The sequence below is a fragment of the Zerene cesonia genome, chromosome 25 (assembly GCF_012273895.1).
Source record: "Zerene cesonia ecotype Mississippi chromosome 25, Zerene_cesonia_1.1, whole genome shotgun sequence".
Lineage (NCBI taxonomy): Eukaryota > Metazoa > Arthropoda > Insecta > Lepidoptera > Pieridae > Zerene > Zerene cesonia.
In genome coordinates this window covers 2,002,791-2,028,538 of record NC_052126.1, presented here as the reverse complement: position 1 = coordinate 2,028,538, position 25,748 = coordinate 2,002,791, and the positions used below count along the sequence as shown (strand labels likewise).

The window sequence follows — 25,748 nt, the reverse complement described above, 5'->3', positions numbered from 1 at the left end:
TAAAGTGTAGTATACAAATAGGTGAAATAAATAATAATTAATACTTACATTCGTAGCTCTTAGAGACCCTCTTGGCAAATTTCAGTATAAATAACTGAAGCACAATAAATGAAGACTCATATTTTGTAACTAATGTATTTCTTTTGTAACTGTAGTTTGAGGAAATAAATAAAAAAAAATGTTATAGCAAACTTTATTCAGTGATAATATAGCGATAAAGAGAGCCTTGGGAAAAAGTATTGACCATAAATTAATAAATTTGAATGTTGGAGATAATTAAGTTTGTGTTTGAGCTTTCATACGAAATTGAGTTTCATTCAAATTCAAGAAATAAAACAATTAATTCAATTAAATCAACCAACAGTCATTAATCGGAAACTTTTCGTTATTATAATTATTTGAACTAAATATAATTTTATTTACCGTTCCAAGCATAAACCTTGAGGCGTTATTGATTGAAAATTTTGTTGAAAGTTCAAACTAAAAATCATATTTTGATATCCAAATAAATTAATAGTAACTGACATAATAAAGCAAGCTGCTTCTGCTGTCATTTTTATTATTTAAACTAGAACAAAAAAGTTTATCCTTTATATTTTTTCTCCTTTATGTCACTATTGTGATAATAGGATAAAACTTTTTCTTTATTGTGCATTGTAATAACAATATATAGGTTTCTTGTGTTTGATTTTACGCGAGTATTATACATTTAGAAATTAAAAACTATTTAACGGATTTTAAACGGAGAGATCCGTGACCAAGCTCGCTGTAAAGTGCACGAAACGTCGGGTTAATAATATAATGAATAAATCGCGTTTAAAATCCGTTAAAAAGTTTTCAATTTCTAAATATATAGGTTTGTTAACTGTTTACCCTTACATACTCACCTCCATATTATAATATTTATTCATTTCCTTTCCATGAATACATCCCCATCCTTTAATACAATACAATATAATCTCACTAATACATCGACATCCTCTTCATTGTCTTTCTCTATCTCTCAATCTCTGATTTACCAATTTGAATTCCAATTAATTATACTAAGAAATATTTATTTTTATTGTTATTTTTTTTTTCATACATATTATTGTATTTAGGAGAAACAGCTTGCTACTAAAGTAGATTAACAATTTGAGCCATTTGATAGCATTATTATTAAAAATTATAATTGAATATAATAGAGAAGAAGTGGAGGGGTTTGAGTATGTACGTGTGTGAGTGCGTGTTTATGTGCGTTTGTGTGTGTATGTGTGTGTGTGTCAATAATTTGCGTCAATGAGTATAAAAGTACAGCGAGTTTTTTTTACGTAAATATATATGTATGAGCTTGCATTGCGTGCAGAAGTCCTCAGCAAAATTCGTGACGACTTTCCTTATAAATATTTCAGTCACGATACAATGAAATATGGCACAAGTTATTACTTTGTGGTGACACATCGTATATCGCTATATTGTATACGTTTTTACTAATAACCAGTAATATTACTGTTTAAATATGGAGTGTTTTTTCAAGGTTATATGTAATTAAATCGTTACTATCTCATGTATAAAATTGTTACAATTTAGTGGATAATTGTATGAATTATCTTGTATGTGGTAGTCGAGCACGCTTCGGCACGAATTGGGCCAGCTCGCACCGGGGAAGTACCACACCCCCACGGAAGACCGGCACGAAATAGCATACTGCTGTGTTTCGTTCGGTGAGTGGGGGGAGCCGGAGGCCCGTATCCTTTTCCTTCCCCTTCCCAATCCTTTCCTTTATTCCTTTCTTAATCCCTTCCCCATTTACAGTCGGCAATCCATTTATAGAGGCGTAAGGTCTGTATTGGACCTTATGCCTCTCCAATGTTCATGGGCGGTGGTAGCGCTTACCATCAGGCGTCCCACCAGCTCCATTGCCGACTGTAACATAAAAAAAAACATACACCTCCACAGAAGACCGGCGAGAAATAGCATACTGCTGTGCTTCGTGCGGTGACTGTGGGATCCGGAGGCCCATATCCTTTTCCTTACCCATCCCAGTCCTTCCCTTATTCCTCTCATCATTCCTTTATTAATCCCTTTCCAGTGTGAAGTCGGCAATCCATTTGTAGACGCGTTAGGTCTGCAGTCGACTTTACGCCTATCCAAATGTTCATGGGCGTTGGTAGCGCTTACCATCAGGTGACCCACCAGCTCCATTGCCGACGGTGACACAAAAAAACACAAAATGCTAAATATATTGTATAAGCTATTTTGTGTAAGCTATATAGCTTATACAATATAATAACAATTTTGTGAGCGATATAATGGATTAACAAGGCTTAACCACAGGGTACAACAACAAGCACTTGAGTATAACAAGCTTTTTGCTTAAAAGCCACAACCTACAACTGCTACAAGTTGAATCAAAGCGAAAACACAAACAGCAATATTATGTGAGATCAGACACTTTATTAAATAAAAAAGCCGAAAAGAAATTTAATTTGAAAGGGTAACCCGAAGGGATTATTTGAAATTTGTCATGATATTCAATTCTCAGAGACCCTCGTGGTAGACAATTATTGTTGTAATATTTTGTTTACGTTAATGTACCCACTATTTTAAATGTTCACTTGGAATAATGAAGTTCACTGGAAATCCTATTTATATTGTATAGTATACGATAAAACATACCTTAATGAATCATTTTGTCTTGCTTATTAATATCAGTTTAGCTAGATTATAAAGTAAAAAAGTCATTAGTAAACCAATTGAATTGTTAGCATTCATAGGATTTATCATCAGTCCATATACGTTCCCACAACAGGGACATGCTTCCTATAAGGGTGCAGCCGTAACCCAACAAAGGGCGGGTGGCCAGATATCGTCGAATTTTTTATTATTAGAGGTGTCTGTTTCCTTACAATGTTTTTCACCGTTTCTTGCAGTGGAGATGTAGATAATGAATAAAAATTCAGGTGGGCATTATAAATATGTTATAAATTGTTTTGTAGAAGTTTTATCCTAAAATGGCTGCAATCTGCAAGTCATTTGAGAATCAACCAGCCCGCTATTCATCATATCCGACGTTTGACCTTAAATTTATAGAAATATTATTATTTTCAATGTCACAATGTCGCAGCTGGAGTTCAAAGAACTATAAACAAAATTATTCCAGTTGAACTGAATTGCAATAATATTGAAAGATCGCTAACTCTCTACTAATATTATTCTATAGAAAGTTCCCTTTGACTGTTCCCTGAAGATATCTCTATTATTGTACAAAAACTTTCCTTTGGCTGTAAAGAAGCTACGAGAAGCAATTACTAGTAACATTGTCGCAAAACGCTAACATTGTACTATAGAAAGTCTTTGACACTTATTTTAGGGTTAAGAAATTTCTAGAAGAAAACTGTCAAAGCAAATAAAAAAGGAATGTTGTTCTTTCAGATTCTTCAGATGGTGCGCCGACCGCGTGTGATTCATATATTGCTGCAAAGTATACTCGCTGACGTCATGCATCTGCGAAAGATGTCTTAATGACGCTATGTCCAAGAAACATTCGCCGCAACCAAGTGAGTATTGGTTAAATACGTAGTTTTATTCTATTAAGGACTTGCACATGGCTTATTATTGCAATAAAAATCGTACCATGAAGGATTTTATAATATTTGAAATAATGGGATATTAGACTTGAATTTTTTGTTATAAATACGAACATAACTCAGTTTTTTAGTAAATAATATTCGTGCCCAGAGCTGCAGTTGTCGATATATTATTTTGTCAAACAATCAAATCTTGGAAGGATAATGCGAAAATTTCAGACGAAAAGTCTTAAAGCGATGATTTTCTTTAACAGAAAGAGGTTTTACCAAATATCTTGGATTTTAGCGAAAATAACGCACACATATTGATATTATCATAAACACCTGTTTAATACAAAAATTAAGTCCCGTGTACCCTAGTGGGGTATAAGTCAAATGATATATATATCTGTTTCACTGATCGGTTTTTCTTAATGAACACGTTGGTGATCAGCTTTCTGTGTAAAGTAAGACCAAGGCTTTTTTTTGTGAGACCCCACCTGGAACCGAACCTTCGGTTTTCACGCCTTTACCTTTGAACCAAGGAGGCGATCATGTCAATTATAAAAAATATCAAGAAAATATAAATTTTCAACAAAAATGTAAACCGCCTACAAAGTGTCAAAAGTAGATCAAATTTAAACGAGACCACTGGGCAGGCACCATTATGAGGTGACAAAAAATGTCGGTTCGCTTGATTAACAGAATTAAAATATAAAAATTGTTATTAGTATGGCGCCGCTCCGAATATTAACCATCAATTCATTTTGATGACAATGTACAAGCAGAAAATTTAACCGATCATTCAAGTTGTCAAAAATTCTGTTAGCCCACTTTTACGTAAAACAATATTTTGTTACAACCGCAATCCATCACGTGTCACGTGCATGGTACATGTCCAATTTATATCTCCGCAAATTATCTGACATTTACGAATCGGTGTTTTTTATCTGTATACGTTTTTATTCATTTTAAATCTGGACAGTAACTGTCACGTCACGGGCCGTGATTTGAGTCCTGTTATTTAAGACTAGCGGGCCGCCCCGGCTTTGCCCGTGTCACATATATAGCCTGTAGCCTTCCTCAATAAATGGACTATCTAACACTGAAAGAATTTTTGAAATCGGACCAGTAGTTCTTGAGATTAGTGCTTTCAAACAAACAAATAAACTCTTCAGCTTTATAATATAAGTATAGATAAGATTAAGAAGGCTCGGTATTCTTAGGAAGTATAGGTTTACAAAATTATTCTTATGTTATGTTAATGTAAAAAATATACAAAGATACAAAAATATATAATCACTACACATATTATGTCGAAAACATATCTTATATTTTTCATGTCGGGGCAATCAAGCTAGTAGTTTCGCTTGATGGTAAACATGCCTATAAACAATTACAGAGGTACAGGTTGCAAATGCATTGCCCACTTATATGGAGCAAGGGATTAAGAGAGAATTGATGACAGGAATGAAGGACTAGACAGGAAAGATTTAGGAATAGCATACGGCCCTGGCTCCCAACATAACGAAATTTCTTTCTTTTGAGGTGTGGTCTCTATACCAATCTCCATTTCATTCCATTCATGGCATAGCGTGCTCAACTCCCAATTGAAAATCTTACGATATTAAAAATGGTTTATGTCATTCGATATGCTCCGCAATTGACAATTTTGATGAATATTATTATTATCAAAAGCATTTATTTGGACCAGTTTTCAAGATCATAAGTAATGTTAATACATTATTTGCATATATCATTTTACCACATAAAATTGCTTATATTGCTTTACAAAAACAATGTTCTCTAATTATTTTATAACATACTCTCCTATTGTTTTCTTCTATTAACTATAATGTGGTATATTTCAAATCTAGAATCAATTTAATCTTGTCGTATAATAAGTGATCGTAGATTCCTGCTCTATCATAACTTAAGTATGTTTTCAATTTCTGTATGTAGGCATTTTGAAAAAATCCATCCCTTAATTAAGTGTATTAATGATGTGGTAAAATATTAAAATAAACTTCCATTAAATTAAATAATGTGAGTTCAATCCATTAGTTCCATTACGCTTTATACATCGCGCAACGGTCTGCCGCACATTTTCGCTCGATAGCTAGCTACAAGGGATTGCTACGCGTAGCAGAACAGCTACGCCGTAGCGTATGGCATAGTAATAAACAAAGACAACATTTACATTTACGTAGCGAATTACCACTTATTGTACGTAACGAGTAAATGGATAAACCCTGTTGCGTTTCGTAGTCGATAGAATGTAAGCCGCTACGAATTGTGTCGCAGAGATTTGCGTAGATTCGCATAGAAAGTATGATGTAAGTTATTTAAAGCTGGCATAGTTGTACTCGTAGTCTGTTTCTTTGTTTTACTTTTAAAACATACTCATAGCAAAGTTAAGAAGACTGTTAAATTATAAAATCAGAGAATAATTCAATTGTAATTAAGAATATCTTGACAGGTTTTCCATAAATTTCCAAAGAAAAAATATTTTCTAATAAATAGAGTATTATATATCATAGCACTACGTATTAACTCATTAATACAGTACGGATTTCTTGTAAGAGAATCGATGGGATGAAATCTAATTAGCGTCTTTATAGGGTTGCCTAACCCTATAAAGATAATAAGAATGCAGTGAAGCGAGAAACGAAGCTGTAACTAGTCATAACTTTCTTCAGTTGGTTGTTGTCTTGTTCTTTTATATAAAACCATACACATGTGGATGCATGTACAACCTGTATTGTGAATGAATACTTTATTTTCTCCATCTGTTTTTATAATACATCTGTTTTTTTTATCTCACAATCGGCAATGGAGCTGGTGGAACGCCTGATGGTAAGCGCTACCACTGCCCATGAACATTTAGAGAGGCATAAGGTCCATTGCAGACCTTACGCCTCTGCAAATGGATTGCCGACTTTAAATTGGGAAGGGAATAAGAAAGGTTTGGCAAGAAGAATAAAGGAAAGGACTGGGAAGGGTAAGGAAAAGGATAGGGGCTGTGGGGGTGTGGTACTTTCCCGATGCTGCTGGCCCAATTTGTGCCAAAGCGTGCTCGACTACCACATACTATAAATGTAAATATAAATAAATTCAAGAGCTATTGATATAAAAACAGTGACAGAAGGTCACATTTTGTGTTTAGTTTTTTTGTTGGAAAAAACACATAAGCAGTGAAGCCATATTAGTAATTTAGAATGATATAAGCATTTTTAAACGATATAGCGATAAGCAAAAATAATACGATTACCTGGGCTACAAAGCGGATATACATACATAATGTGTTTGGTTTGAAATGTATAATAAAGTAGAACGCAATTACTAAAAACCTTTCGAGCGTTTAAAGAAAGAAACGTTATAAATTACGAAACGTAATTTCCTATTTAAACCGTAATGTAGGTACGCTAGCTTTCTACGAACGTTTAAACCTAATATTTGGTTTCTGTATGTTACTTATTCGACCTACCCATTAAGTATTGTTATCATTTTTTGTGAAGAAAATATGAAAATGACAGCTTTAAATAAAATTAAAAAAAAAGAGAATCATACAATATGATTGGCTCTTTCTTTCTCTTTCACCATGTAATAAAAAAAATCAAAGTGTAATTTAACTTAGTAAAATTATATCTTGAATTAAGAAATATCTCATTCAATTAGTATGCTAGTTTCAGTATTCGTTATCCTAAAAACATTCTCTTCGGTCATTTAGGTTACAATTAAATTAAATCTAAATTACACACAATGAAAACAAACGCTTATTATATCTTACCTCAGACAATGAAAGGAAAACTAACAAAGATGAAGCTATAATTTAAAAATATACATACTCATGTCCCTTTGCTACAAAAATATTATAATTAACTGATGGTCGTGTACGTTTACGTTATGTTTCATCTAAATTTAATGAGGGATTTGATATTCAACTGTACAATTAATAAGCAACAATCCCTTTACCATCTATCTCTTAATATAAATTAACTAAAAAATTTATTTAACCACCTCGTTCGACTTGAGGTTAGTATATTCGACTATATGGCCCCTTTTAACTCGCTTTTATTAGCTTCACCTGTATGTTTGTACATTCGACTCCTTTAGAATTTGACCCACTTTAAACGGATAAATTTAATTTTTCGTTTAATCACATTACTCACATCAAGGCTCGGTGACTATACAATAATTTCATCAGTTTGTCTCATTATCCTGATCAAGATCTCCAGGATTATGATGGTTTCCTTAAGTCTATGAGAGCAAGCATAAAAAATACAGTACCATGACCAACCTATAAAAATAGCCAGCCATAGTACAATCACAAAAATAATGTAAAATTATAAAACACGAGTAATCTACGAAGTAAATACGTGTCGGTAGGTTAAACCCAGTTTAACACGCGATAGCGTGTATAACAAACGCACTTACAAACTTAATAAGGAATTTAAAAAATGTTCGGTTTGTGTAAGCGACTATAGTTCTTACTAACTAAGCTATAGAGTATTATATTCTACGTAATATCATTGAACTCAATCCTTTTAACGACCTATATATTACAATGAACTGTTCTAGAAATTGTTAGCTTTCATTTTTAAAACTTCAGCTACTATTTCTAAATTAAACATTCTCCACGAAGTTATTCAAAGAAAAGGACATGCAAAAGATGGTTGCCCTGTGTATACACAAGTATAAGTGAGTTTTTATATGTTGTTTCAGTCATAGGTGATTAAAGAAAACTAAAGTAACTAAAAAACCTTTAATAGTTATTGTCTTCTATTTTTTACATTTGACTTAACGAATATAGTTCCATTGTAACATAGATGATACATAATACGTAGATTAAATATATTAATAATGAAAACTTAAACTCAAGTCAGAAAAAATAAGCTGCTGGGCTAGGCTGGAACCTAATCAGTCTTAATACTTGTTTTTAAACTTTAATACAAAATGTGTATTTTTACTTTTGAAAAGTTATAGGAAATTTATTAAAGAATACATTAGTATATTATACTAGCTGCGCCCCGCGGTTTCACCCGCGTAAGTCCGTATCCCGTAGGAATATCGGGATAAAAAATAGATGTTGGCCGATTCTCAGACCTACCCAATATGCTTACCAAATTTCAGAGGAATCGGTCAAGCCGTTTCGGAGGAGTTTGGCAACGAAAACTGTGACACGAGAATTTTATATATATAGATAATACAGTCGTTTCATATTTGTATCGAAATAATTTTGTACTAACAGCAACTACATAATATATTTCGGTTAATTTTCCACATGTAGGTAGGTAACAATTACATATATGCTCTCCTATGAATGTTAGGGAATTATGTATATTATTTAGAAGGGAAAAATGTTATAGTATACATAAGGGAAAAAATTAAGACATATTTCAGTGAGCACGGCATGCGCTATGTATCAACAATGTGGAATAACAATTTTATACTAACATTTAGTACTGGGCAATATATAAAAAAATAAATTAATAATAAATAAATCCAATTTCAGTATAATTTGCGTACATTTTCCCTCAGCCATACCAATTTTGATTCATAATGAAGGAGACGTGTTAGACACGTCTCCTTCATTATGAATCTGGTGACACTTAAATTATTTCGGAGTATTTATGACTAAAGAAAAAAGAGCTTGTTAACTTAAATTATTTCGGAGTATTTATGACTAAAGAAAAAAGAGCTTGCATTTAAATACACGGTTAACTAAATCATTACATAATCCTTTATATTTCAGTACTTCTTTATGACTTCTAGAGATGCAGGCGAGAGGCTAGGTTCTAAATCTAAAAGGAGATATTTTATTCACGTGAACCGGGATTTCAGGCTTGGAAAATTGAATCGTGTGAGTTATACTTTTAGATTATGATCCTATTGCTTTAAGAGAATATAGGCTAGCTCTCTGAGGAAAGACGAAAGGGATTTAACTAGATCAACTGATGAATAAAAGAGTCAGGAAAAAAGAATGTTCTGCTAAATAACTCTTGGCAAAGCTTTTAAATTAAAACTCAAACACCAACATTTATTTATCCAATTCAACTTCTTTTAGAACATGTGAATCGTCATAATACTTTACTACCTGTTACCTGCCAAAGCCACCGCGACCCAGGTTGTATAGGGTTTGCTTATACCTGTATAGGTGTATAGGGGACATATATAGAATAATTTTCAGCTTTTATAACATAAAAAAGGTCTGGGCGTCGCGGACTCCCACTCTATAACACTCACTTCCTTCACTCATAACAAAACGCAATACATAAGATACATTGTACAAACATTTAAACAACTCGTTTTCGGATTTCATCGACCGATTCGTAAAGGAAAAGTTTCGTGTGGGAAAGCGCTAACAAAATTTATTAATGTCATATTTCTGCGTGAATAGAGAAGCCGTATCTCAAAGTTTCCTTTATTTGAATCCCATCTGGCTGTAATATATACTAATATTAGATATTAAAAAGTTATAAAGTTTGTTGATTTGTCAGCTGTTGTCGTTATAGGGGGTAATCTCTAGATCAACTGAACCGATTTTAAAAAACTTTTTATCAATAGAAAGCCGCGTTATCTGTGAGTTTGATATGCTATATTTTATTTTGTTTCTATTTAGAGTCATACTCGGGCAGAGCCACGACAAATGGGTAGTATATAACATACACAATTCCTTTAGAGCTTTATCCCCTTTTTTTAATAAAAGAAAAATAGGCTAGATCCAGGATAATTATTGTGCTTATAATTTTATATTTAGTAGTATATTTTCGGTTATGAATAAGGCAGTAAAGAAAAGGGAAACGTTAATTAAACTCTTTAAGTAGAATTTTATTCTCTTTCGTATGTTTATTTTCAATTTTAGCAAATTCTGAAGTGTCCCCGAAACCACAAAATAAGAATAATATTTCTTTTTGAATCTTAGTAGCTACTATCTTTAGTCTGAATTAATTTATGTTATTTCTTATTTAGTCCATGCTGTGACTGAAAGAAATTCCTTACAACATTTAATGAAAACCTCATGATACCGAGTGACAAGACATCGTGAATAACAAATCTTCCTAATGTCTTCTGATATGTATTATTCTGTATTGAAATTCTACACATTTTTAAACATTTTTAGCATCTTTATATTAAATCATCTGTTGTCTGTGAATTGTACACAAAGAGGAAGATTCTGGAATAGATTTTGTCACGATATATTTAACGTGATATCTATTTAACAGTTCAGACGAAATCACAATCAGTCTGAGGCAGAAATTAAGTTAAGCAATGAAATAGTTTTGTTGATTTAATTATTGGAGCAGACTGAAATTCTATATAAAATAATATAACTAAAGTAATTTGAAATTTTAATTTCTCGGTTTTGTATTCATATTTGACAGTTTGGTTATTTCAAGAATTATCACGAACAACGCTTCGTTTGCTTAATAAACGTGTATTTTTATATTCCGTGATAAAATTGCAAGCTCTCGTAAGTGAATAAAACTAATTTTGATGTTAATTAACTTTTCACCTAGGCATAATAATAATAAGATAATTTTTATTTTGCCAAAACATACCTTACATATCTATGTACATTGCCTCTTAAACTAGAAAAAAATCTGTATCTTAAGAGTCAACGTTAAGAGGCATGAATTCATGCAAGGAAATTCCTTTATTCACCAAACATTATATCATTGATACTTTAAATACAGAAGAAAAGGAAGCTCTTTTTGACCCTATAGCTTAGTATATATGCTTTAAAGCAGCATACAATACAGAATACGCTACAGCGTCAACACGTTAATAGATAGACGCAAAGCTGCGTAATACCGATAGATACATTTTAATATCAACATGGACGTTGTGTTATTTATTTATATTTATTTATCAAAATACACAATGATATTTCGTACAAAAGGCGGCCTTATTGCTAGACAGCAATCTCTGCCAGGCAACCTGTTATTTAAAAAAACAGTTCGAAAAAAGTTTAAACTCTTATTCTATAGATTAATATAAGTATTATAAAAGGAGATTTATTGTCAGTTGAATATAAAGACACGTTTAATATATTACTAGACTCTCGTCCTGGCTCCGCCCGGTATGAAGATTCCTGTTTTATCCCAAGGGATCATTTAATCGGGATAAAAAGTATCCTATCACCCAAGTCAGCTCATACTCTGTAAGTATATCATATTTCATTAAAATCCATTCAGTAGTTTCAGCGTGATTGACGGACAAACATCCAAACAAACTTTAACATTTACAATATTAGTGTGAAGTGTGATTATTATTTCACTTATTACTTGTTATTATCACTGCGCATTCACACTAAAATACACACAACTAAGTGCAGCATTTTCAAATGAATGAGTATTGATTTCACAGATTTTAATTGGATCGGACTGAATGTCCTTTCAACGATTGCTGGCTTAATCGCTTTAACTTGATTTACCATTTGAAGACAAATCAAACTAGCATTTATTTACTGTCCAAATGGTAGGATGAAAGTTAGGATTTCTAAATGACAAATGGTGATACGTTAATACAATTACTTATATTTATACCGATACCAAAACAATAAATACAATATGTAATAACAATAGATCTAATATTCAATCACAAATTCAACCTTAAACGCATGCCCTTAAAATGCCAATACAATCGCTTATACAAAACTAATACATATGGCAACATAAACGTCAATACTTAGTCAATACTTAAATCTATATATTTACTAGCTGCGCCCCGCGGTTTCACCCGCGTAAGTCCGTATCCCGTAGGAATATCGGGATAAAAAATAGATGTTGGCCGATTCTCAGACCTACCCAATATGCTTACCAAATTTCAGAGGAATCGGTCAAGCCGTTTCGGAGGAGTATGGCAACGAAAACTGTGACACGAGAATTTTATATATATAGATATACCAGAGAGTTTTAATTATTTTTAAAAATAAACCATTTTTTAATTAAAGCTTCACTTAAAGACTGAAGTTTATTTTTTTAACTGGCAAAACGTTTAAATGTGGGTTTATGATCATTATTCAAAGATAAATTCGTATTATTATACCTTTAATGTGCACAATAATTAAACTAAGAAGGCTAACGCGTTCAAGTTAAAAATGTATATTTTAATAAAATAAATTATATTTATTTTATTTATTTATTTATGCTTTACTGTTTTGGAATAATTACAAATTGAGACTTAACCTAGGGAACATTATCACAAGTGGCGGTCTTATTCATCTCATCATTGTACTGAGAGAAGTTAAAATAGAGGATAGGAGATATATATACAACGAAGATAGATAGATACAACGAAAAAATAAATAAATAAATAAAATTTCTTCTATAAATTTCAATACAGTAAAAATATATATTATATTATCATACATATATACATACACAAATAGATGTAAATAGCTACATACATAAAAATAATAAAAAGTGAAATATAATGAATATACGTACATTGATCTAAGAACGGCAGGAAAAATAATAATTATGAACCATTGTTTTAAAAACATTTAAAGATTGAGCCTTCTTAATTGGTTCCGGCAATGCGTTCCATAGCTTAATCGCCCGAACAGTGAAGGAACTACCGAAGAAGCTTGTATGATGAGCTGGCATTCTCAGTCGGATTATAGAAATGTTTAAATCAGTATATGCAATAAAATCCTACTTTTGAATTATAATAATAGACGTTCTTAATCACTATAACCACAGATAACATAATACTATAAAAACACACATGAATCGTCAAATAACTAGCATAGACTACCTCTATTTAGTAGCCATGTACTACCTAGTACTAGTATACATTTTCAACCTTTCACCTTTTTCATATTATATTTATAAATAAAAACCTACCAAGCCCGTACATCCAGGACCTGATTTACAAATAACCTGGAGCATAATAGCTACTGATAAGGACATAATGCGAAAAATGATGTCTTGGCTGGCTACGCTGTGAAATTTTATTCACATTTCGGCCGCCAGCGTCGCATAAAAGAAGTTTTTCTTACGCTAACAATGACCTGTTTTCCCTGCGTAATGAATTATTTTAACCGATATATAATTATAAGTATATATTTTTGGTTTTTAACTAACTGAAACGTTATTATTTTTTGTATTTGATATTAAATTGCATGTTGTCATAGATTCCTCGTTATAATATTTTTGACAATACAATCTTTAATATATATATATATATTATAAAGCTGAAGAGTTTGTTCGTTTGTTTGTTTGAACGTGCTAATCTCAGGAACTACTGGTCCGTTTTGAATTCTTTCTGTTTTAGATGCCCTACAATAAAAGTATTGAGGGAGAATTTAGGCTTTATATGTACCACGGGCGAAGCCGGGGCGAACAGCTAGTATAGTTATATATTCACTTAGTTAGATAGGATAGGATTGGCTCATATTCATCCACACATGATAGACATCATCATACATCGTAATTTCTAGTGATCCGCCCCGGGTTAGCTCGTGATACAGCCTATAGCATCGTACGTTCGTATCCAGGATCGTACGTATCCAACGGTGAGAGAAATTTTACAACCGGCCCAATTGTTCTAGAGATTAACGCGCTGAAACATATTCTTCCAACTCTATATTAGAGTACTAGCTGTGCCCCGCGGTTTCACCCGCGTAAGTCCGTATCCCGTAGGAATATCGGAATAAAAAGTTGCCTATATGTTATTCCAGTTATCCAGCTGTCTACGTACCAAATTTCATTGCAATTGGTTCAGTAGTTCTTACGTGAAAGAGTAACAAACATCCATACATCCATACTTACAAACTTTCGCATTTATAATATTAATAGGATATATAACTACTCAACTACAAGTGTTTGTTTTTTGAAGTGAAACTTCTTTAGAATCGTTGTGATTTCAAACCTGATGCAACGGAAAAAACGACAGGTAAGAGACACAAATACAAAAATGTGTAGAATGAAGCCGACAAAGAATGAGACAGAAATATACACACTATTTTATAATTTATATATATTCATCTCACTCTTTTGTCGATTTACTGAAGTTTCACTTCTATCGTGTGTGAATCGGACACACCCCTCTTTTTTAATTTATACCTAAGCAGGCAAACGAGCAGGCGTTTCATCTGATGGAAAATGATGTCCACCACACATAAGCACTCGCGATGTAAAGGGGTAACATTAATAACAGTAATAAGTATTCTAACGTGTAAGAACTAATTGATATCATGAAACTGAACTAAATAATTTTCTCAATTAAATATGCTAATAAAATATTTAACAAAAGTAGTAATTCTCATAAGCGGGTTATGGGAATACTTGAAGGAATTCTAAAAGTACTTACAGCAGCCTAATTACAGCTGCGTTAATTGGTTTACATACTTTAATCTATTATTAACTGTGTAGTCTTTGTGGCGATTAATTTTCAATCCATTAACTGCTTTGAATTGTCCTGTAATACTAGTTTTTTAGTCGGGAAATTCGATTCGTGGTAAATATATTATTGTCTATTTTTTTATCTATGGAGAGCTTTAGCGGTTTTTTCCGAATTCTGTACTATATGGAGATCCATTCAATGAAAGCTATTGACATTGTTATTTTCGATGTATTGTCGAAATGTTTTACCGTGTGTGCCAATGTAATTTACAACCAAAGTTTCTCGCAAAAGGTTGTACGATATGGCGTCTGGAAATTTCGCGCCTTACAAATTGGTCTTAAAAGTTAAATTCTTAAGTGTTTGAGTTCTTGTATCTTGTAGACTTTACATACTTTTAATTGTTTTTATCCAGTAATTTCGTAGAAAGGTGTAGACTCATTCATTTGGTGATTCCTACCATTTCATGCGAATAGCAAAATTTTGTATGCAATAAAAGCCAATTCCCTTATCGTTACCCTTCCCTGTCCTTTTATATATTTCTGTCATCAATCCTTTATTTTTCCTTTTCAATTAAAAAACGGCAATTCATTTGTAGAAGCTTTTGCAAACGACCTTACGCCTGTGTAAATGTTCACGGGCGGTGGGAGCGCTTAGCATCAGGCGATCCACCAGCTCCATTGCCGACCATGGCATGAAAAAAAGTTCTTTATAAGATTGCATATTCAAATATCAACGCAATCCTCGATAGCAATTTATAAGGTAATATTTACGTTTTGTATGGTTTGCGAGGCCATTACGCGTTTTGGAATGTTGGTGTATATCCATCCCTTTCACGCATATTGAAGCAGAATGAGAGCATCAAGTTAGTATTCTATTCATGTATTTACGCCTATTGCAATTTACTGGGTTATTGCAATAGGGTCATTCAAGGGTTGACAAAAAAGAAAGCAAATTCCTTCGCAAAAAGAAAAAACATCTCAATTATTAATCCTGTATCCTACCAAAGAGTCATCAATTGTATTTATTGTAGAATTAATTGACTTTATAAACACATATGATATGTAGGGTTTAATGGATTTTTTCTTAGTGGGGAAGAGATGACGTAAGGCAAATCATGGATCCATTATCTATTTTGTTCAATACTAGCACATAATATCGTTATTTAATGCGACCAAAGTGAAATAAATTTCAATGCTGTGGAGATGGCTGCGACGGTGGTATTCTAGATATTAAACTTAATTAAAATATCAGCATTTTGTAATCATTTACACCAATACAAATAAAATCTTGATATGTATGGAAAATTTACACTGGACTATATTAGAACAATAGAAACTCATAAGGTCTAAAATTGTCTGTACATATTTTCAATTGCTTTTTTATTTTAGAATTTATTATTGACAACCCTACGCTGTGCATGAATAAGGCGCTTTATACGTTATCCTAATTGGCACGTTTTGTGAGGGTAATGTATTGTATTGAATGGTAGAGTTTTATTTGAATGGAGGTAATTGAACGTCAAATATTTAGACTTGTTCTAAATTCAAATGTTTACACGTGGAATGAGGGTAAGAGTTAAGGACCTCTGAAATGATCCGCCAAATTTTTTATGCGAATACCTTCTGAATTATGCAGTGTTATTTTAATGGTATTTTTATAGTATTTTTAAAGAGACGGATATACGGCAGTCGTCTCTCTCGTTGTGAGGTTTGGGGAATGTGTATTTTGTATATATTTAATTCATTCCACAGGAGAAATAATAATACTTCTTTTGTTTTTTTTAACTAATTGACTAATAAATAATTAATATATACGTTCTAATAGACACGAATTATTTACAAACAAAATACAACATTACCTACTTGTATTTTAAAACGCGAAGTATTCATTAGGTATATTATTTGACCTTAATGACTAAGTCTGCCCGTGACCTCTCCCGGCTTAACGTGGAGTTAAATACGTATATAGCACAAAATTAATAAATCATGTGTAAATAAACACAATATCAACAACATTTATTATTTTATAACAAATTATCAGATAACGGACGTAAAAATATCATGCTTTTCGATAAAACTAACATAGTCTCAGTAGAAACGCGTACTAGAAAAGCGAAAAAGGGATCTGTAATTAATATTCTAAAGAAATCTCGGGTTGGAATAGAAATTGTGTTAAGCTTTTTTCTCGTTTCAGAGCGATCAGAGGCTCTCAGCGGACGTCTGTCTAAGTCGGCGTCAGAGCTGTCATGTGCTGCGCCAGTGCAAGCGTCCCCGCCCCGCGCCCGCTCCGCGCACCACCACACCCCCCTCTCTGTTGTGCACAGGACACATCATTTCTTTAGCAATTTGAAGGTACTTGTGTTTTATTATGAAATATTTATAGTGGCATGAACAGCTTGGAGAATAATGTAACAACTCAAGAAAAAAAAAATTGCTGGTAGGATACCAAAAATTAATTCAAAGACTTATCTAAATTGGAATTCTCAAGAAAATGAAAATAAGCACTTGAGAAAGCGTTATTTTTTGAAATTACACATGTAATTATATTTATTTCTAGACGCCCGTCCAGGCCCCGCTCGGATATCATGATTCCTGTTTTATCCAAAGGGAGCATTTAATTACAATAAAAATCCTATCATCCAAGTACATAGCCTGTCTGTATACCATTTTTCATCAAAAGTTCAGTAGTTTCAGTGATTGACGGACAAACATCCAAACAAACAAACCTTCACATTTATAATATTAGACTGATTACGTTATAATATATATATACATATATGTGTGTGTATATGTATATGTATAACGACGTTAACATTTATATGTCAGTCTAGCTTTCTGCCTGTGGCATTTCTTATCGCTAGACAGCTTTTCCCTAAGCAAACGTGTGGGCCCTATTTTATCTTAAAGTTTTGTTTTCAAGATTCTGGCAGAATAATCAGTTCGAGTCTCGAGTTTCAGGATTCATATTCGGGCTTAAAATAATGAGTATTATAACAAACATTATACGTATGTTATACATTAAACATAAGTATATTTCAGCCTTCAAATAAGTACAAAAGCATATCCATTTGTTTGATTAGCATTATATAAAAGAAATATATAACATACAGTTTTCTATAAATTAACAAACACACGTACATTGAGATCCGACCAAGACCTTGTTGGTGATGTATGCTGGTGATTATTCGTAATTACTTCCAGTTCGTTGGATCTCGGAGTCCATGCTCCATTTCGCTATAACCAACATTAGAATTATATATTTACCTTTACAATATATTCCCACTAGGGCACATTAAAAAGCCACGAAGCATATATACGTGTGTGATGCTAATCTTATACATATGTGCTTATAATACGAATATTATGATATACACCACGGTTGCTATAGGTAAAGGAGAAAATATAACAAGATTACTCGTATGGTGGGGTGCGTTGTACAAGACGTAATGGATATGCTCAGATAGACCGCTAATAATAGCAGATTATAATAAAAATACATATAAAATTTTTTTTTCCTGGAGGGTTAATAAAAATACTTCTATTGAGAAGAATCGAGAAGAAGCTCTATGAGTTTATTTTTTTGTTCTATTTAAAGAAGTTATTTTGTGAATTATAGTCTCGTTTATATTCGAGTCGTTGAAGTTAAATTGTCATCATCATATATATGTTTCCTATATGTGTTCCCACTGCAGGGACACAGACCACCTGTGAGGAATCAGGTCACAATCCACCACGCTGTCCAAAATTTGAGTTGGCAGATGTCACATTTCGTGGAACTTTTTGATTCTTCGACATGCCAGTTGCCTCACTAAATTACTACTTGACATGCAATCTTTTTCACTAACGACCTTGAGTTTAGAAATCTCCCAGGATTTAAAGTACTAAAGACTTTAATATAATAAACGAAGTGTAACGTTTAAAGACCCTTTTGGTGTAAAAATAGGGCTGTAAGAGAAACAACATAACGTGTTACTTTCATGTAAAATAAACAGCAGGTTTTAGTAGGAAAATACGAAACGATAGAAATACTCAGATTGGTTTAAATATTAAACACTTTAATTGATAATCTGTTAGTTTTATTATAGATGGAAATATTAAAAAGCTTTGAAGTAAATTCTCTTTAGTTTTTTTTTTTTCACAAACGCGTTTCATTCATAAAGGATGTTAACACACCTACTTACACGATATTTAATGCAGAGAAACTTTTTAAATATTACAGAACCTTTAATGCATAATTAGCCAAGTGCTTTTTTGTTTAACATTCGTTGTTGAATGAATACCTCGAAATAATAGCGGCTTTGTGTTTTACAAGATAAAAACGTTCTGACCCTAAGTTATTCCCTTGTACGCTGTTTATATCGTACTCTTTCTATTAAAACATTTATCAAAAAGGAGTATTTGTTTTTTCATTTTAAATGTTACCGTATTATTTATTTAAATATAAATTCAGAAATTTTGATTGACGTGCTCTGCCTCTATAAGTATTTAACCTTTTGAAATATAAGAAAGAGAGCCGTTTAACACTCAATTCTTTACTTCAGTCTTGCCGCTTGTAGAGACACGCCAGAGGGCTTGCATTGTAGCTTTTCTAGAAACAGTTGAAATAGATTTTCATTGCAATATGAGCCCTTATAGCCCTTTCTTTTCATTGACCAGGTTAAAATACTTAAGATTGAGTTCATAAAATCCCATTGTATATGATAGTAATTTTTCCATTCATTGTGACTTAAAATTATCTGTGTATAATTTAACATCTATACAGATAACTAATACATCTTTATTAATATTAGAAAGCTGATGAGTTCGTTTGTTTAAACGCGCTGATTTCAGGACCTACTAGACCGATTTCATACATTCTTTCACCGTTTAACCACACTTAATATATTATAACATTTCATGCTTAATATAATAACACTAATATTAGAAATGTGAATGTTTGCTTGTTCGGATGTTTTTCCGTCAATCACGCTGAAACTATTGAACGGATTTTGATGAAACTCAGTATACAGACACGGTATGAGTTGACTTGGATGATTGGATACTTTTTATAGCGATAAAATGCTCCCTTGGGATGAAACAGGAATCTTGATATCCGGGCGGAACCGGGACGAGCATCTAGTGTTATCTATTTAAAAACATTCATCTGCAAAACTAAACCTACTAAAGGATGAACGCAAGAGGCGATAATCCCTAGAGATGGTACTTTGTGTCCTCACAGCGTACGAGCCTATTCAGCAGATTAGATACATTACATTCCCCACTATTAATGTCAGCTGTTGGTTCTGCGCTTGATCTCTCAGTCGTGACACATTTTTAACCGACTTCAAAAAACGAAGGAGGTTTTATTCGACTGTATTTTTTGTTATAACTCATTATTTTGTAGTGACCCGATGAACCGATTTTACGATTCTTTTTTTTATATGAAAGCTGGTGCGTGCCATGTGGTCCCAATTCAATATGGTCTAATTCTGCCAATTTGTTAGCGATTCAGGTTATTCCGTTCATTTAATCGAAAGTTCTGGGTTAACAAAGCCAATACAAATATACACAGTCGAATTAATAATCTCCCCCCTTTTTGCAGGCGGCTGATAAAAGTCCTTGTGGACATTTAATTAATCCCTCGTCTTCACTTCAAACAAAGCAATTCAACCATATAAGCGGATTTAGGTATAAAGTAATTATTGCGGACCTTATAGCTGTATTTAAATTGGTTTTCAGGTCGAACGATTTATATTGTTATGGAAATTGAACCAGTTAAATTTGCTTAACGGGACTATATGCACTAAAAGTGTGTTTTATAATGCCTTAAAGTATATGAATCTCTGCATTTAACAATAAACATAGTTTAAAAAAAACTAAAAACCCTACAATTATTATAAAATCACATAAATTGTCTAACTTGCGCTTATACAAAGCATTCATTAGGAAATTATTTAATCCTGCCGATCCTAATCAGGACATAAACTCATAAATATTATGTTGTGTCTTAAAGTGTGGCTAAATCGATTCAAAAATATCGAGATCGAAAGATCGAAGTAGTCAACTGTACTATCTACAAACAATACAGGTGAATCTAATAAAATTGTATGATATGCTTCAGAATTCCGATGCATGTAGAAAATTCTGGTCTATTTTAAAAACTAGACAACATTTTTTCATCTATATTTTTATCATACAATGCAGCAAATACACTTCCCAATAGCAATCAATTCAATAGGTAATGAAAACTAATTCCATATACGTAGTCCTAAATTACCCAGATTATATCACTATATTACAATTTCTAAATAAAGCTCAGTGATACGATTATTTCAAATGGTTCATTTCGAAAACAAAAATGCCAAAATCTTTTACTGCGTTCTTTTCGTATCGTCTAATTATTATAATAAAGAGATTCGGCAGAGTAATTATAAAAATATAACTTTATTCATGAACAAAATATACGTTACGTCTATTCGTAGAAACGAAACAGACAATGGAGACTGAACCAAATTATTCCAGTCTGTTCTCTGGACGAATACAAAAAAAGAATAAATTAACAAGCAGTTCTACTGAAGTTAGACGAACAGTCTTAACTGCGGCTGTAAAGTTTGGGACAAAGGTAATTGGCATAAGAGGAAAGAGATAAAGGTTTGTAATTAAGGAAGAAAATGAATATTTCTATGCACATTCGTAATTGAAACAAATTGTAACTAAACTACCTTACCACTATCCTGCTATATTATTACCGCGAAAGTTTGTAAGAACGTACGGATCTATGTTTGAATCGAATCTATAGGAAATTTGGTACATAAATAGATTATAGTCTGGATTAACACAAAGGCTACTTTTAATCCTTAATCCGGGTACTATATAGAATCCAACACGTATACATAACATTATCTCCAACAAACAAATTTTTATAAAATTATTTTTATTCGTGTATTCTTTATGTTTTAGTATTTGCATATCGAATTCTTGAGTGAAGCTAGAATTTTCTTGATTGCTTTGTCCATTCATGACTGATCACACTTACATTTATAATATTGCGTTGTTTTAGATATCGATTTGTTCGCTTATTACTGAGGTCTTTTGTATAGTATATTCTGTGTACTTTGATGTATATGCGATGAACTTATCTACATAATATTATTATTATAATAATCAGGACTTCACAACTTTTCGCAGGAAACAATTTCTTATTGCTTTATATGTTATTTCAGCTTATGGAAAGTAAAGCTGTGAGTGTTTTCTTTTACTCGAATAAAAATTATATAGATCATGAAGATAATAAAAGAATATTGGAATATAATTTTAGTGACTTGTTACCCACTTTTATATTATACACTAGGTGCTGTAAACGGTAAATCATAAGATAAAACAGTATTGCAAAGAAATTGCTATATTTGGACCTTATTCTCGAATGTTCCAGAACCGTTGGCAACGCAGCAAAAGTCGGGAGCGATGTCCAGCGGGGACCGCTCTCTCCGTGGCCCCTGGGCCCGACAGCAGTGGGACAGAATACGCCGACCATAGCTCTGAACACAGCACACCAGCTAACTCACCCCGACATAGATTGCGGAAAGGTTAGTAACAGAAAGTATGGCCATGAAAGAATAATAGAATGCTACAATTCGTAGCGTTTTTGAAATACTTTTACTAGCTTCAGTTTTATGTTTGTAAGCTTGTCTGTTTGTATATATATAACTCTTTAATACTCAATTTTGCCCCACTTTCAATAGAAAGAAGTTAACAATTTAATAATGTCATGAGTATATCTTATTATCCTGGTACAGAATTCTTATTTAAGCATTCCAATCTTAGCCTCGGTATATAGTATTATGTTACCTGTGCAATGGTTAAATAATAACTCTGTATTTTTATGAAAGGTTGATTTTAACATTAAATCCTTGTTCTTTTTTTAATTATATACAAACAAATTTGGGATTATAAGGCTATTAGAATTCTAAAGAATGAACATTTTAAGCTGCATGTTCGTTTTCAAATATTAGTTTGTTCAAATATTATTAAATAACAACTAATGAGACGGGTTGTCACCACCGCCAGTTCATGCTCTTATGACAGTATGTCACGTTCTTATTTACGAATTGTTTGTTAAAATTTATATTGTATGTATAGTAATAGATGTAAAACCTAATATTATATTTTGTAAGAGAACGCTTGGAATCTCCACATCTACTTCTTTCTGTACATATTACGTTACTTTGAAGCTTGTTTTATTACATTGAAGACGAGCTGTGCTTTAAATTCAGAGACACATTTGCACGTAGTACACTCCCAAATAGGAAATCTCTACCAATGACCCAAATATTATATGCAATGTTTCTAACGTATACGTGGAGTGAAACTAACAAAAAATTACTCAGAACTTTCAATTCACTTCTGCACTGAATTATTTATATATACTTATCTCTTTAGTTTTTTTTTTATTTTATTCAAAACATAAAACCTCTTTTGAAGGTATATTCGTACAGCTAAAGCTTAAATAATTACGACACTGGCTACGAAGAATGCGCGCGACACAAGGGTCACAATATAAGTTCCCGGTGGGAACGCACTTGTTTCTGAAGATATTTATAATTCACTAAGGCCCAATTAGGCATATTACATTAAAGTCTGACCTGCTATAATTCTGTTTAAAATAGCACTGGATTTTGCCAGAGCATTGTGACCTTTGGTAGTTGTTTTGACACGGGTATTGATAACATATTTTCTACTGAATATGTTTTGTGTTAATCATGATTATAATATAATTCAAACTTATATCTATTAGGAACACTTTACGTTATAATTGATGTTCTTAAAATGAAGGAGCTTCGTAAATCTTAATATATAAAAATCCAGTGTCATGAAGTATGTTCCCAATTAATTCTTGACCAACTCAACCGATTTTGATAAAATTTGGCATTTTATGTGTAAATTGCTCCAACTTAAGATATAGGATAGTTTTCATGTCGAATAATTATGCCAATAATTTTTAATCTTAATATTTTTTAATTATTACTCAGCCACAGCAACGCGTGGCCGGGTATGCTAGTAGATTGTATTTTTCTTGTTATGTGGTTCGACAACCATGGGTTTTCAACCAATTGATGTGTTTCTTTTTGAGTTTTATAGATAGTTGCTGTTATTTGGTCTCATATTAGCATCTGGAAGGGGCACCATCTCACCAGTGATGTCACGACTTTTTAGTAGAAAATATTGATGTATTTGATAGAAAATATTAATGTAAATAACATTGAAGTTCAACCAAAACCGTAATAATGAAAGACACCGACCCTTGTCATTACAAACAACATAAATTAAAAACTATTTCTATCCAAAATAAAAAAGTGAGATGGTAATTTCTTGTAAGCTGCGAAGACTGTGTTTAATGTTACAGCGCTCGGGTCTAAGGCTAATTAACGACTAACATTTCTGGAAGTCCTCTAATTAATTTCTAGCTACTTACCTTCATTTAAAATCAATCTTGAAACAAATGCTCATTTCCTCATTATTAATTGAAATACATTTAGATCTGAGTGTGTAAGAAGATAAATAACATCAAATTTCCTAAAACTGTGGATGGGTATTGACAGTGAAGATACAGGGGATTTTGATATAGTTTTGTGACATACTTGAGTAAATTAATAAAAACTATTAAAGCATTAAAAGGAAGTGATAAAGAGGTGACATTTGAACCCGCGTCTTTTATTGTATACCTATATTATAGTTTTAGTTATCTGTGCCTGTATGCAGTAGCTTACCAACGCCTTAGACCGGTAGCCCACTAATGAAAACTGTAAAAAATTGCTTTCAAATAATTATGCATACAAAATAAATGCCAAAAATCAGTTTCCATCGTCAATCTAATGTATATGCTAGTTATTTAACTCATAACATAAAACATATTCCTATTTTCTATTCTATTATATGAGTAAAATTGGTTTAATTTGCGTTGTGTGAAAAATAAGTGAACCCTCGAATCCCAATAAAACAGAGATTACTCAAAACACACTGCTCATCAATAACTGAAATACAATTCAAATAAACAGACTTTCGACTGAGCAATCGACACAACATTAAGAAAAATATGTATTATATTATACGTTTCTATAATTCTATCAGTAATAATATAAAGCTACAGTCTTTTGTTTGTTTAATAACGCTTATCTCAGGAACTCCTGAGAGGATTTCACACACACGTACGACAACGTAAACTTGAATGAGATTCGAGAAACTATACGTAACATTTTTATTCTTGCAAAACCTATTACAATAAAACGTACAAGTCCCAAACTTATTCCTTTAGATTTATTGCTAAATCTTTTTCAAACATGAAAATTGTCGGGTATTTAGGAGGTTACTATTAATATTTATTTGGAGAGAATGGGATATAATTGTTTAAAATATATGATTTTTTTTCTATTTTCTCAAATATATATTACATATTCTAAACTATCTACTTGTAAAAGATCCGCAATTAAATGAACCATAACATAATAGTATACTAGTAGTCTGAACAATTAAAACAATTCGATTCACGTAAACACAACAAAGAAAATGATATAATTTTGACAGTTCAAACTGGTTTCAAACTTAAATTAAGTTGATTTGTAATATGAGATATGCCTCCAAAATGAAATGACATCCATTTGAAGTTATTTTAACTTTAAATGAACACCATTTCTATTAATTATCATAACAAAAATGAAACGAGAAGTAAACCGAAGTTTATTAAAGAATATTTTAGAAGTTTGGACGCTTCGTGTATTGATAAAGAGAAGTCGCGTTCTAAATGTAAATGGAAATTTATTCAGTTACAAAATACGTTTCTGAATACATTAAAGTGTTTCATTGACTTTATTGG

The 25,748-nt window shown here is 32.2% G+C and overlaps 1 protein-coding gene across 2 annotated transcripts in view; it reads left to right on the top strand.

The window, feature by feature from the left end:
* LOC119836751 (multiple C2 and transmembrane domain-containing protein) overlaps positions 1–25,748 on the top strand; it is a 103,320-nt gene that overhangs the window by 22,705 nt on the left and 54,867 nt on the right. For both annotated transcript variants that reach the window (XM_038362200.1, XM_038362199.1), the window contains exons 2-4: positions 3,415–3,539; positions 17,094–17,251; positions 22,311–22,464. In XM_038362200.1, the coding sequence (XP_038218128.1) occupies positions 3,512–3,539; positions 17,094–17,251; positions 22,311–22,464 (340 nt within the window). In that variant the 5' untranslated portion in view covers positions 3,415–3,511. The remainder of the gene's footprint in view (positions 1–3,414; positions 3,540–17,093; positions 17,252–22,310; positions 22,465–25,748) is intronic.